Source organism: Pundamilia nyererei, unplaced genomic scaffold, assembly GCF_000239375.1.
Source record: "Pundamilia nyererei isolate P.nyererei 1_Seehausen unplaced genomic scaffold, PunNye1.0 scaffold00123, whole genome shotgun sequence".
Lineage (NCBI taxonomy): Eukaryota > Metazoa > Chordata > Actinopteri > Cichliformes > Cichlidae > Pundamilia > Pundamilia nyererei.
Window position 1 is genome coordinate 1,105,592 of NW_005187524.1, and position 11,465 is coordinate 1,117,056.

Consider the following 11,465-nt stretch of genomic DNA (forward strand, 5'->3'; position numbering starts at 1 on the left):
TTTTGTCCTTTATGTTTTTCAAAGCAGTCCACAAGGCCGGATTAGACTGTTTGTCAGGACAAACTGGCCCTTAGGTTTTAAAGCCCTGCTAGGATGCAGGTGATAGCAGAGAAGAAGCAGGTGGAGACCCAGGATTCAAAACTGGGCAGCATTAGATGGGAAGGAGGCGAATCGCACAAATGAATGTCTGAAAAGGCAGCGTCACAGATGAGTTCTTAGATTTCAGGCACGTGGAACAGAGACTGATTAGCTCATTGAAGGCAGGAAAATTGATCCAGCCAGAGAGATGACAGAACCCAGTGTAACAGTGTGGGAAAGTGGAAGTGATGTAAAGAATAAACTAGCGGCACAAGTGCCCCAGAATGCCGGCGGTTGGATGAGTGAAAAGCCTTAATGAGCTTGCACATAAGCTACATTATTATAACATTATGAATCTCAGGCAAGTTTTGTTGTTTTTCATTCAGTCAGTGAAACCAGGTCAGCATCTTTTATCTAAATGTTTTCTATTGGTGTTTCTTTAGCCGGCAGCATGGTATGAAACTGGTTGGTTGAGTTGTTTAGTGAAAGCGATCCGCCCTTCTCTAGTATTCTTATCATGTTTAAAGGCTGCTGTGCACGTTGTTGAGCTGGCTCTGTTTCACAGATGAAGTTGATGTTGAAATATTCATATGTTGAATCAATTCATAATTCAACACCCTTTTATAAAAATAATTGGAAAACAGTGAGCAGTGATTACTGAGTCTTGTAAAAGTAAAGTATTAAAGACATCACCAATTTGGTGATGTTGACACAGCTTAATTTCTGGACATCTATGGATTGATTTCTTTGCCTGTGTGCATTGGACGGGTTGTTACCGACGTCTATGGAAAATTTCATGTCAAGAGCACTTTTAGTGGTCTAATTGGTGACGCGTTCATTACTTATTTTCCCCACAGTATATGGAGAATATGCTTCATTAATGTGCCTTTGTTCTGCATTCTTCCAGAGCACCAGGCTGCCCTCTTGCAGCTGAAGAGAGAGTGCAAGGAAGAGCTGGAAAAGATGCATGTAAGTTTTCTCATGACTGCAGTAAACCAGACACAGGGGAAAATGAGCAAAAAGGGTCAAGGGACAAAAAAGAACTAAACTAATACTGATGCAGGCAACAGAGACAGTGTGGTCTTACATCTGAGTCATGACAGGCGTGTTATAGCACACAGTTAGGCAATTAAATTTCAGTGTGGTTAAATGAATATAAATGAATCACAAGTTCAGCTGTAGGAATTTGGGTTCTCATAGCAGATGATGGTTATGACCACAAGATGGCACTAAGTAAGCATGAAATACTCAGCTGGAGGAGCTTCAGTATGCAAACGAAAAGGCTGGAACCTTTGAGCTATTCAGGTGATGAACTAACATCAAGCCTGTCAAACTTCGATGGACAAACGTATGTTCATATGATATATGAAATGTAATTGGAGTTTTACAATCCTGACATTATGCAGAGAACAGATCTTAGATGGTGGGAAAAATGAAGCAATTATAAATGAACAAACCAATTTAAAAGCGCTTGCTATAATATAAGTCTGGAGGCCAACTTGGGTTACTTAATGTGTACTATTACAACTTCCAGCTGTTCAGTCCTTTCACACACACAGACACACAGGTGGCTCCCATCAAATGTCCCTTAAATTTTTTAGTTTATCATTTTTCAAAAACGGTGATTTGGAAGAATTTGAAAAATCAAATCTGTTTTATCTGCCTATTTAAACAAATTTGCTCTTAGAAAAATGAAAGAGACAGACTAAAGTTCTGGCTGTGTTATAGAATTTGTGCCACTGATGATAATTTGCTCTCTGGGCCACTCCCACGAAAAAGTCTGACCTCCTGAATTTCTGGTGAAAGCCATAAATTTTGTTGTAATCTTTCAAATCCACTGCTGACTCAGAGAAACATGTACCGTAGTCGAACCACAACAGAGGCTGGGCTAATTCTATTTCTAAACTGACATGAGTTAATAAGGAACATGTGTAAGATTTATTGCAAAACAGTTTATCTTTAAAATCAGTGCTTTGCTTTGTTTGGTTCTCCTTGTTTGAAATGTCAAATAAAAATTGGACTTTGGGGATTTTACTGTAAGAATTGGAAACGAACCTGAGGGAAAAATTTAATTGGAATAAAGCTAAAAACAAAGATGAAGCGATATAATACCCTCTTTAAATAAAGAAGCGTGTACTTGGAAGAATAAGTAGGCACTCTAGTCCAAATTCATCTCGGGGAAAACGCCACCTGATACGGTTCTGTTGGATGGTGGGAAATGACTAAAGTTGCTGATACTCTGGATTTGTTCTCATGGCAATTTTCTTCTTACAGTCAGAGTTTGAGTTTAAGATGTTCCAGCTGCGTGGTGAGCACGCGGTCTCCATATCACACCTGGAGGGAGTCATTGCCAGTTTGGAAGGAGACAAGCCGTACAACGCAGGACGGGAACGCCGTGAGGTCCGCGATGTTGCTGTGTTCACCGGAGATGACCCCATAATCAAGACCTGCCGCACTGTGGGTATCCAGACGGACCGGGAGACGTTCATTAAGAGCCCCGAGGGCGATGGAGGCGGGCTCGCTCAAAGCCCCAGTCAGAACCTACCGAAAAAACTCAACTTGGACTCGATCGGACTGAATCTAAAGGCTGAAATGGACCAAGGGCCTTCTGCGCCGCCGCCGCCGCCACCTCCTCCTCCTCTACCAGGTTTCTCAGGGCCACCAGTACCCCCCCCTCCTCCTCCTCCTTTGCCGGGCAACACTGGAGCCCCGCCGCCACCCCCTCCACCACCTCCTCCTCCCCCTGGGGGTGGCCCACCGCCCCCACCTCCTCCACCACCTCCCCCTCCCGGCTTACCTGGCAGTGGCCCACCTCCTCCTCCCCCTCCTCCAGGAATGGGCCCCCCGCCTCCTCCACCTATGGGGGGATTCGGTCTCGGCCAGAAAGCAGACATGGCCCCACGGAAAGCTGCCGTCGAGCCTGCGTGTCCCATGAAGCCTCTGTACTGGACCCGGATCCAGATACAGGACAACAAGTACGTATAAGACAGGATCCACTCCACTGGGGCTCCACTGGACTTCAGTTTACAGCTTAGGGTTTTTTATAGATCTGCAAACTCTAACAAGTGAAAGTGAAGCAAAAAATGCCAAACTAGGTTTGATGTCATTGAAAATCTGTGGTGCACTTACAGGGTTTGTCCACCACACCACACTACAGAATTTACTGCCTCTTAAAATGTCCCACACTGTGTGTCATGGTCCCCAAAAAATCTATAAGCATAGATTTAGCCATTATATTGTAAATTGTGGGGGGTGTTTTGTTTTTTATGTTAAACTTTAAGCTAATACTTCAAAATCAAACTTCAGTATGATGATTTTAAAGATGCTTTTGCTGTTTCCTTTGTTACTGATGTAAACATGCTACTGTTAAGGACTGCATGGGTTAGATACACAAATATCCTGCAGTCACAGGAGTGGCCCTGTCATCCCAGTGCAAATGAAGCTGTAGGCATTATTGGCTCTGGGCTAATGGGGTCTCAGTCTAAGGCTTGAAAGCTCCTATTCAAAGAGATTTCAGCGATATGGTTGCTGCACCGCACTCCCTCATCTAAAGGCCCTATTGAGATGCTCTGTAATAGTAAGTGGATTATCCAGACCATTTACTGTGGCTGTGGTTGTTGCCTTTGAGTGCCAGCCTTTCAGCTTTATGGCCTTGTATTTCCATGGCTGGATTAGTGGGGAGAAGCTGAGCTGCGGTTCGTGTTCTCTCGCCGGTTGTGGCCAGCGCTCGAGGACTAAGTGTCTGCACTGCAGTAGTTTCGTGTCAGCTATAAATTTAACTGTTAAGGGGCATTAAATGGGTCAGATGTTTAACTGTAGCTGGATCAGCTGTGTGATCTGTGTTAATGGTGTGAAGGTCTGAGTTATGAGGTTGGGGGGGGGAGGTTTGAAATGGTGCCCAGTGTCTGAATGTAACCTGAGATGTGGAGTACAGTGGGCAGCGTGTACGACGGGGGGGATTTAAAGAATTCACTTATAGCCGTGGTCCAATTAGAAAGTTGTCTTGTGGGTTTTTTTCTTTTTGCTAGGAGGGGGAGTCGGGTCTGAGTTTCTTTAGTAAGCTACGTTCCTGCATCAGAGCCATCAGATGTTTGTTGGACTCGAGGTGGGAGAGAACAAAATCCAAGGATTTGTTAGTTTGTTTTTAAGGCGGTATCATTATAAAGCCTCTCGGCTGCCCTAGATAAATATGCTCACCTCTGCAAATGCTTTGGAGACGCAGCTGAACTTGCTCGACCCTGATCTAGTCACTGTTGAAAGGCAGTTGATTGCTCTGGTATTTAAGCCACGATAAGCCTCCAAGCACTTGCACCCAGTGCGCTTACATCCAGGCTGTAATATCGTTCGATGGTGACCTGCAAGAAGAACTGTGACGTGTGAGGAGATAATAGAATACATTTCAGGTGGGAGGAGCCTGCTGATTGTGGCGTTAATGTCATTTTGATGACCAGACGTGATGGGGGTGGGGGGGGAGCAGAGTGAGGCAGGTTGAGTTGAATTAAACAGTAGATGTGTTTTTAACAGCAAACTGCTGAACGCCCTCTTGACTCTTGGACACCTCTCGTTCTCGCTTTGCGCCTCCGTTTGTTTCTTTTTCCACGTTACTCGGCAACTTCTGCAACACAGCATTTTGTCCTTTGCCTGGAAATGGTGGTTTATTACAGAGACAGGCTTGTCTTTAAACTTTAATTTCTATCACCCGGGTTATAAACGGCGCTCTTAAAAGTCAAGATTGCGACCGTGGCTGCCAGCTTTTTGTCCAAACAGCAAAATGGACAACATCAAATAAGCTTCCAAACATGGAGAACACTCAATTCTGTTTGATTCAAGTAGCCTCCATGTTGCTAGCCGTTCTATGAGCCGCCTTGACTGTGATCGAATGTTTTACACGCTATAACCTCAGTTTTTCATGGTCTGTTTATATCTAAAAAATTTATGATCCGTTTTTTTTTTGGTTTTTGTAGCAACAACACTTTATGGTGTTCTCTGGAGGAGCCAAACATCGTCAACGCCAAAGAGTTTGAGGACCTTTTTTCCAAGGCCACGCTGCAACCGAAGAAGAAGCCGCTGTCGGACACGTATGAGAAGAAAGCCAAAACTAAGAAGGTAGCATCATTGGGCTCCACTCACTCCCCGGCTTGGGTTGTATTGACTTTGGGCGCTGTGTTGAAAGCTTAATTCATCACTTTATTCTTTTGCACGTGGTTATCTTGCACGTTTTGCCAGCTGAGGGCAGGCTTTTTCTTTCATTTTTTTCATCTAGCTTTGTTTAATAGAGGCTTTCTGTCTGCCGTCATCTTCACTCGTAAATCCAAGGAAGAAATAACAAAAGGAGGGAAAAAAATTGATCGCGAGCCTCATCAAGCCCTCCTCCAGATTGTTGTCTGTAGTTGCCAGGTCCTACACTGGCTATCAAGTTCACTCCCTTATGTGTGTGTTGGTGTGTGCTTTTCTCCCCCCTATGATCGAGTTCTGCAGTGTGGTGTAACCAGGGCTTCAGGATTATGCTTTTTCCCTTTTGTGCAAGGTAAATTTTTCAAATCAAGAACAAAAAATCAACACAGATGTGCTTTCTGCCCAATTGATCCGCTATTCCCTCTACCCCACCAAAGACTCCTCGATGCCGTCGTGTTAAATCCTGCAACTCTGCACCTCTCTCTCTCTCGCAGCCAGCGCTGCGTCAGCGTCCCGGCCGCCTCGCGGTCCCTGCCAAGGCGTCCGAGCAGTTAAAAATCAGCCGCTGCCCCAGACTTTAACCTCTAAATCCATACACGTCCCCTTTTCTGATCAATTTGTTAAGGCTCCACTCGGCTCCAGAGGGCCAGAACGTGTATGTGTGTGTCCATCCCAAGATCTCCCGATTCAGTCGGGTCACTCAGACTGTCCAACATTTGATCCAACACAGACAGCCACATCCAGACACAGATCTCGCCAACTGTGTCCTGTCTGGGCTTACATCACTCTAAAGGAGGTTTGGCCCCCATTAATAACAACATGTTGAAACAAATTCATAACAATCAAAAAAATCCCATGTCCAACATAACACTTGTCCCCTCCCCCCGGTATTTGAAAGAAGGACCTTTGTGCTACACCGGCTGGGTTTGTTATCTGTGTTTAGACTTTTTGTTCTCAGTACTGTGGTTTTATTTAATTTTACTTTATGCAGTTATTTCTGGGGTTAAAGGGGGAATTGTTTCCGGCTGCCTTGACGTTCAGCTCACTGGAAAGGTCATCGGAATAATAGAAACTTGTTTACTTAATTTTCTATCCCTGAAAGTTTATACTCGGAGTGACTGGAGGGGAAATAATTTGCGAGGGAGATCATCTAAATAATAACCAGCAGATGATGGTTTCCAAGAAGTTCAGCTGGTTAAAGTACAGGAAAGAAAGGAAAGCGGGCCACATCTTTTTGGGAAGCTGGGGAGTAAGGGAAAACAGTATAACAGAAGATTAGCTGCTTCTGAGCGGAAGGAGGAAAGAAAATGGATAAGGATATCTTAGATGGTGCAAAAGAGAACGCTATAGGCCCCCCAGCAACTGCAGAGTATAAAAGTACACGTTGTTTACTTGTTGTCTGAAGTCCTGCAGTACTGAAACAGAGGCAGGCTCACAACCTCCAGGATATTTGGATGACATTGTAGCATTAGTCATGTTACATTAAGTGATACATGTGATTCACAGGCAAGTATTTTTGGCTCATGAGTTGCATCTGCTTAGACTTCTATGAGAGGATGTCACACTGTTTCAATTCCTTCGGGGTGCAAAGGAATAGGGCTTCCACAATTTTCATTGCGTCATCTTTCCACCTAGTTTTGTGAGCGCACCGTCATAGTCCTGGTTGCAAGCGGTTGGATTTTATCAGTTATTCTGAAGCTTAATAAATGACAGGAAGTGGCTAAATAATCTATGCAAATGTTAGACTGTAGTGATGCGTTTGAATCACAGAACAGAAATAAAGTATTCGAATAACTTGCTAAGAAAATTCATATGAGAAGCTAAGCTACTACTTGACCTGCTGTGCAAAAGTCTCGAGCCATTATTCAGTTATTGGGGAAAAAATGGGAAATGGGTGCAGCAATTATTAAACTGTGCAAACATGCATGGAAATACAATTTCTAAGGCAAAAACAGTTTATACTTTAAAGTCAATATTTTTGCTGTGACCACCTTTATTCTTTAACAGAGGCTGAACTCTTTCAGCTTTCTTATCATTTCTGTGAGTAGTCTTCAGGAGTAGTTCTCCAGGCTTCTTGAAGGACATTCAGGGCTCTTCTGTGGATGTTGGCTGCCTTTTGTTCCGTTCTGTCAACATGATCCCACCCTGCTTCAGTAACGTTGAGATCCACTGGCTAAAATTCTGTAGAAGAGATCAAGAAACTTCATGCGCAGTGGGACATGCTTCCTTTTTTTGATTGTCTGTCTTCCTGTAAGCTTCTGGCAGCGCTGCACCTTCACCTCCCTCTAAGTTGTAGGAGGTTTGTTAATAAATCTGTCTTGTTCTGTAGTTTTCGCAAAAATCATTCTCCCCATGTGGTTCTTTAAACACACTCGGAAGCTTTATAAATGTCTGCCCAGAACAGAGATTGAAGCACGACTGTTGAAAAGACTCTTTTATTCTGGAGGTTCTGATTGGACAGGGATGTAGGTGATAGCTTCTCAGTTTGGCGTGACGTCTTCCTCTGCGCAATACCGGCTGACACACATGTGGGCTACCTGCCTCCCATCTGTCAGCACACTCATTTTCAGCCAACGTTGCCAGCGAATCTGGTTCCGTATCTGTATTAAGGAGTCTTTGTTTGTCTCCATTTGTGTGTTTCTGCGTATGTTTTTATTTGCCCGCTTGCTTGAACACACCTGTGTGGTGACGGCACGTCCCCCGCAAGTCATTATGCACTTGCTCAGAAAGTGTTGCCAGAACATGCTAACACCACAGCCCCGGGGGCTGTGGACGGCGAGAGGAGATGAGTGGGTGGGAAAGGAATGTGTGTGTACATTATGCATATGAGCCACTTCCCCGTTTTCCAGCAACTGCACACGCCAAAAGTTGAAACTCGGGGGATGCAGGCGATGCCTACATGAGTGAGTTAATCTTTATCATGTGTGCCATAGAAAAATCAAAGCTCTTGTTTACTCTGGAGCTCGTCTCTCTGCGCCGATTAGCATATCAAAGCTGAGGAGACGACGTAGAGGGGAGCTCTCTCACCGGGGAAGACGGGACCGGGGGTATAATTGCACGCATGTGGCTTCACCCCGATGGCTGGTGGAGGCGATAAAGTATGGGCACCGGGGGAGCAGGCGATGGGCACGTCGGTGCATTTTTGAGGATCGAGGAGGGGAGGGAGGAATGATGATGATGATGATGAGGGAATATTCCGGTTAAATATGCCGGTGTGTGCGTGTACAAATATGCACATTAGTAAACACAAAAACTGAGGTCTCTTTTATGCACATAAATCAGAGCTCTATCAAGTTTATACAAACAGCAGCTTTACGGGTTTATGGCAATAACTTATGAGCAATCGTACTACGTTTATTAAAGACATATTTGAAGTCGTGGCTATGACGTGGGAGAGTGGGCGTAAGATTAACACTTCTGGGCGAGACTGGGGTTGCTGAGTGTATCGCAATTGGTTATTGATGGGAAGTCTCGAACCAGTTGTTATTGTAACATTTGCCTGGGTGATTTCAGACAGATAGTCAGAGAGACATCACCGCGGAGCAGGCCGCTCGCTCAGACGTGGCTGTGTAAACTATCCGTTCGGCTCGGATTCTGCATCACCCAGGCCGCATCGCCTAACACCGGCCACCTGCTTCAGCTCAAGGCTCTGACATCTCAGTGTCTCCTTCCATGATTTTGTTTATTTTCTTAGACCCCCCCCCCCCCCCCTTCTTCCTCTTTCTCTTGACTCGTCTCCGTTACTCGAGCGTCCTCAGCCGTGTCGGGTCAGTTCTCTTGTTCTCCACCGGAGGGAGCCATTAGCTATTGGTGTCTACCTGTCTCAGCATCAGCATCTCCCGGCTCTCTCCACCTACCCCGAGCTGTTTGCGTGTCTCGAGGCAAGCATCCAACATCACTTGTCTTTTCTCATTAACTTAACTGTTTCGGCTAATTGGCGACTTCTGCAAAGGTTCCTCGCCGCTTTTAGTGCGGCCCATCCAGAGTGGTTAATTAGAGGTGTTGGGAAAGCCTGGTACTCAGCCGTCTCATAGTCCCCGGTGTAGGAGATCCCTAGTGATCCAGGTAATAGAGCTGGAAGCAGCATGGCACCCACTAACGCCCTGTAATGCAATACCAACTTCTAAGGCTTCTGCTCTCCAGCTCCCACTGGACAGCCCAGTAGCCGACAACACCATAATACCTAATGAAGAAGCCTGACACATTAACTTTTAGAGCGGGGCTTTACCTTGCCAAAACTTTCTCTGGTTTTACGGCTAATTCAGTCATAAGTAATTGTGACCATGTGTAGGCACAAATAAAAATCCTGTGAATTTATAGTTTGTTATAAAAGCACTGCTTCTCTTTGCCGTGCTCTTCGAGACTGTCCTTTTATGGTGCCACTGTTTGCCTTTGTACTTTCACTGCGACTTGATATTTTTTGATTATATCTCGCACGTGTTTTCTGGTAAACTTTGGAGGAGGTGCTTTTCCTAACGTTCGCTTTCTCATTAATGTAACTTGACAAAGAGGGTCCCGGCTATGTGTGTGCGCGCGCCACATTTCCCGGTAGTTTGCGTCACGATGATGGGTTATCACAATTAGTGCTGATTAGTTCGGTCATTTGGGTCAATCCCGGGTGATTCGCCGACTGCTGGGACTAACTGGGGCTTCGGGCGCTCTGTCTCGCTGGTCGTCCGTCACCTGCCAACGAGGGGAACTGGTGAATTTAACCCACCCTCTCGCTGCTCGAATGAACTTTTTATTCACCGTCTGTTCCTCAGGTTATTTGATGTCACATTTTGAATAATGAGGGATGATTTGCGTAAATGTCATGTTAAGCTAAAAAATTTCATTTTTCTATAACCCATATTTCATATTTGAATCCCCCCACCCCACCCCCAACTCTCTCCATACTTTATAATGCAAATTATTTTGTGGTTTGTTTGGTTTTTTTCTTTCTCCCCAGATTATCAAGCTGCTGGACGGGAAGCGTTCCCAGGCAGTTGGCATCCTGATATCAAGCCTGCATCTGGAGATGAAGGACATTCAGCAAGGTGAAAAAATCTTTTCCAGCGTCATCTAGAAGCTTGCAAACACTACACTATTTTCCTGCCTTTCACAGAACAAACTCGTATTCCGATTCAGCTGCGATAAACTACATTTACTCTCCTCTTCACCATTAAAGTGAGCAGGACTCCTGAGGAGATGCAGATGGAGTTATTTTTAGAGATGAGATAGTGAACTCTGCAGCAGAGGATAATTTCCAGTGTCTTGACAGCTACTAATTTGTAACTCCAGACACTTTTTTTCTGGATTAATTTGTTTCAAGTGGAAAGTGGATGATTTTTCCAGTTACCACTGTGGGAAAGAAAATGCCTCAATTTGTCAAACTGTGAGACGGCCACGTCGCGATGAAAGCAGCCTTTCGCTTTTTCTGACAGGCCTCCTGTGCTGGTTAAAGTCAAATTGCCATCTCCTTCATTTTAAGAGCTGAATAGATTGATTGCATTCTTGACTGTTCTGTGGAAAATGCACGCATACATGTGCATGTCTAAAGTCCCTGCATGGGTGAGTAAACGCATAGTATGTGTGTTGGGGACATCATAGGTGGGCCAGGAATTAGTCCGGCCCTGGGACTGTGGCGGAGAATGGCTGCCGCCTGCTTGTCTGAGCATGCGGCCAGCAGATCTGTTTATTGTAGCCAGTGACGGTTTCCACAAGCCTAATGGGACTGACACCCCACTAATGATCTAAGCATGTACAAAACCACGTTCCACAGTTAGCAGACACTGCGCTACCACATAAAACCAACTCAAAACACAAGCCAGAAAAGCGGATACACCAGGACAACCATCCTGTTTCGATTTCTTTTTCTCCCCCCTTTCAGTTCAGTTTCTCTTCTGTTCCAGTGTCAGTTTGGTAAAAAAAGGCCGGCTCACACCCAGCGTGAGGCTGCTTCCTTGTGCTTTAATGGGAGGTGTATGCGAAATGGACAATTTGAATTTGACAATGAAGGACAGCACCTTAATAAGCACTTCTGAGGGCGCTAGTCCCTTGCTTCGCCTGCTTGCCTCCCCTTTGTTGCCAAATTAAAAGGACATGGTACATGTAATGTAATTACAGCTACTAGGGAGGGAGAGAGTGGGAAGCAGGGAACTAGAGAAGGCAGCGCTCGGGTTAAGAGCAGGGGGGGGTCAAATGCACCCGTGGAAGTGACTGGGCGACCTCAA

At 45.2% G+C, this 11,465-nt stretch overlaps 1 protein-coding gene across 1 annotated transcript in view; it reads left to right on the plus strand.

Moving 5' to 3' along the window:
• LOC102202807 (formin-1) overlaps window positions 1–11,465 on the plus strand; it is a 48,217-nt gene that overhangs the window by 15,429 nt on the left and 21,323 nt on the right. The window contains exons 5-8 of the mRNA XM_005742762.1: window positions 986–1,047; window positions 2,353–3,053; window positions 5,043–5,184; window positions 10,202–10,289. Coding sequence (XP_005742819.1) covers window positions 986–1,047; window positions 2,353–3,053; window positions 5,043–5,184; window positions 10,202–10,289 — 993 coding nt within the window. The remainder of the gene's footprint in view (window positions 1–985; window positions 1,048–2,352; window positions 3,054–5,042; window positions 5,185–10,201; window positions 10,290–11,465) is intronic.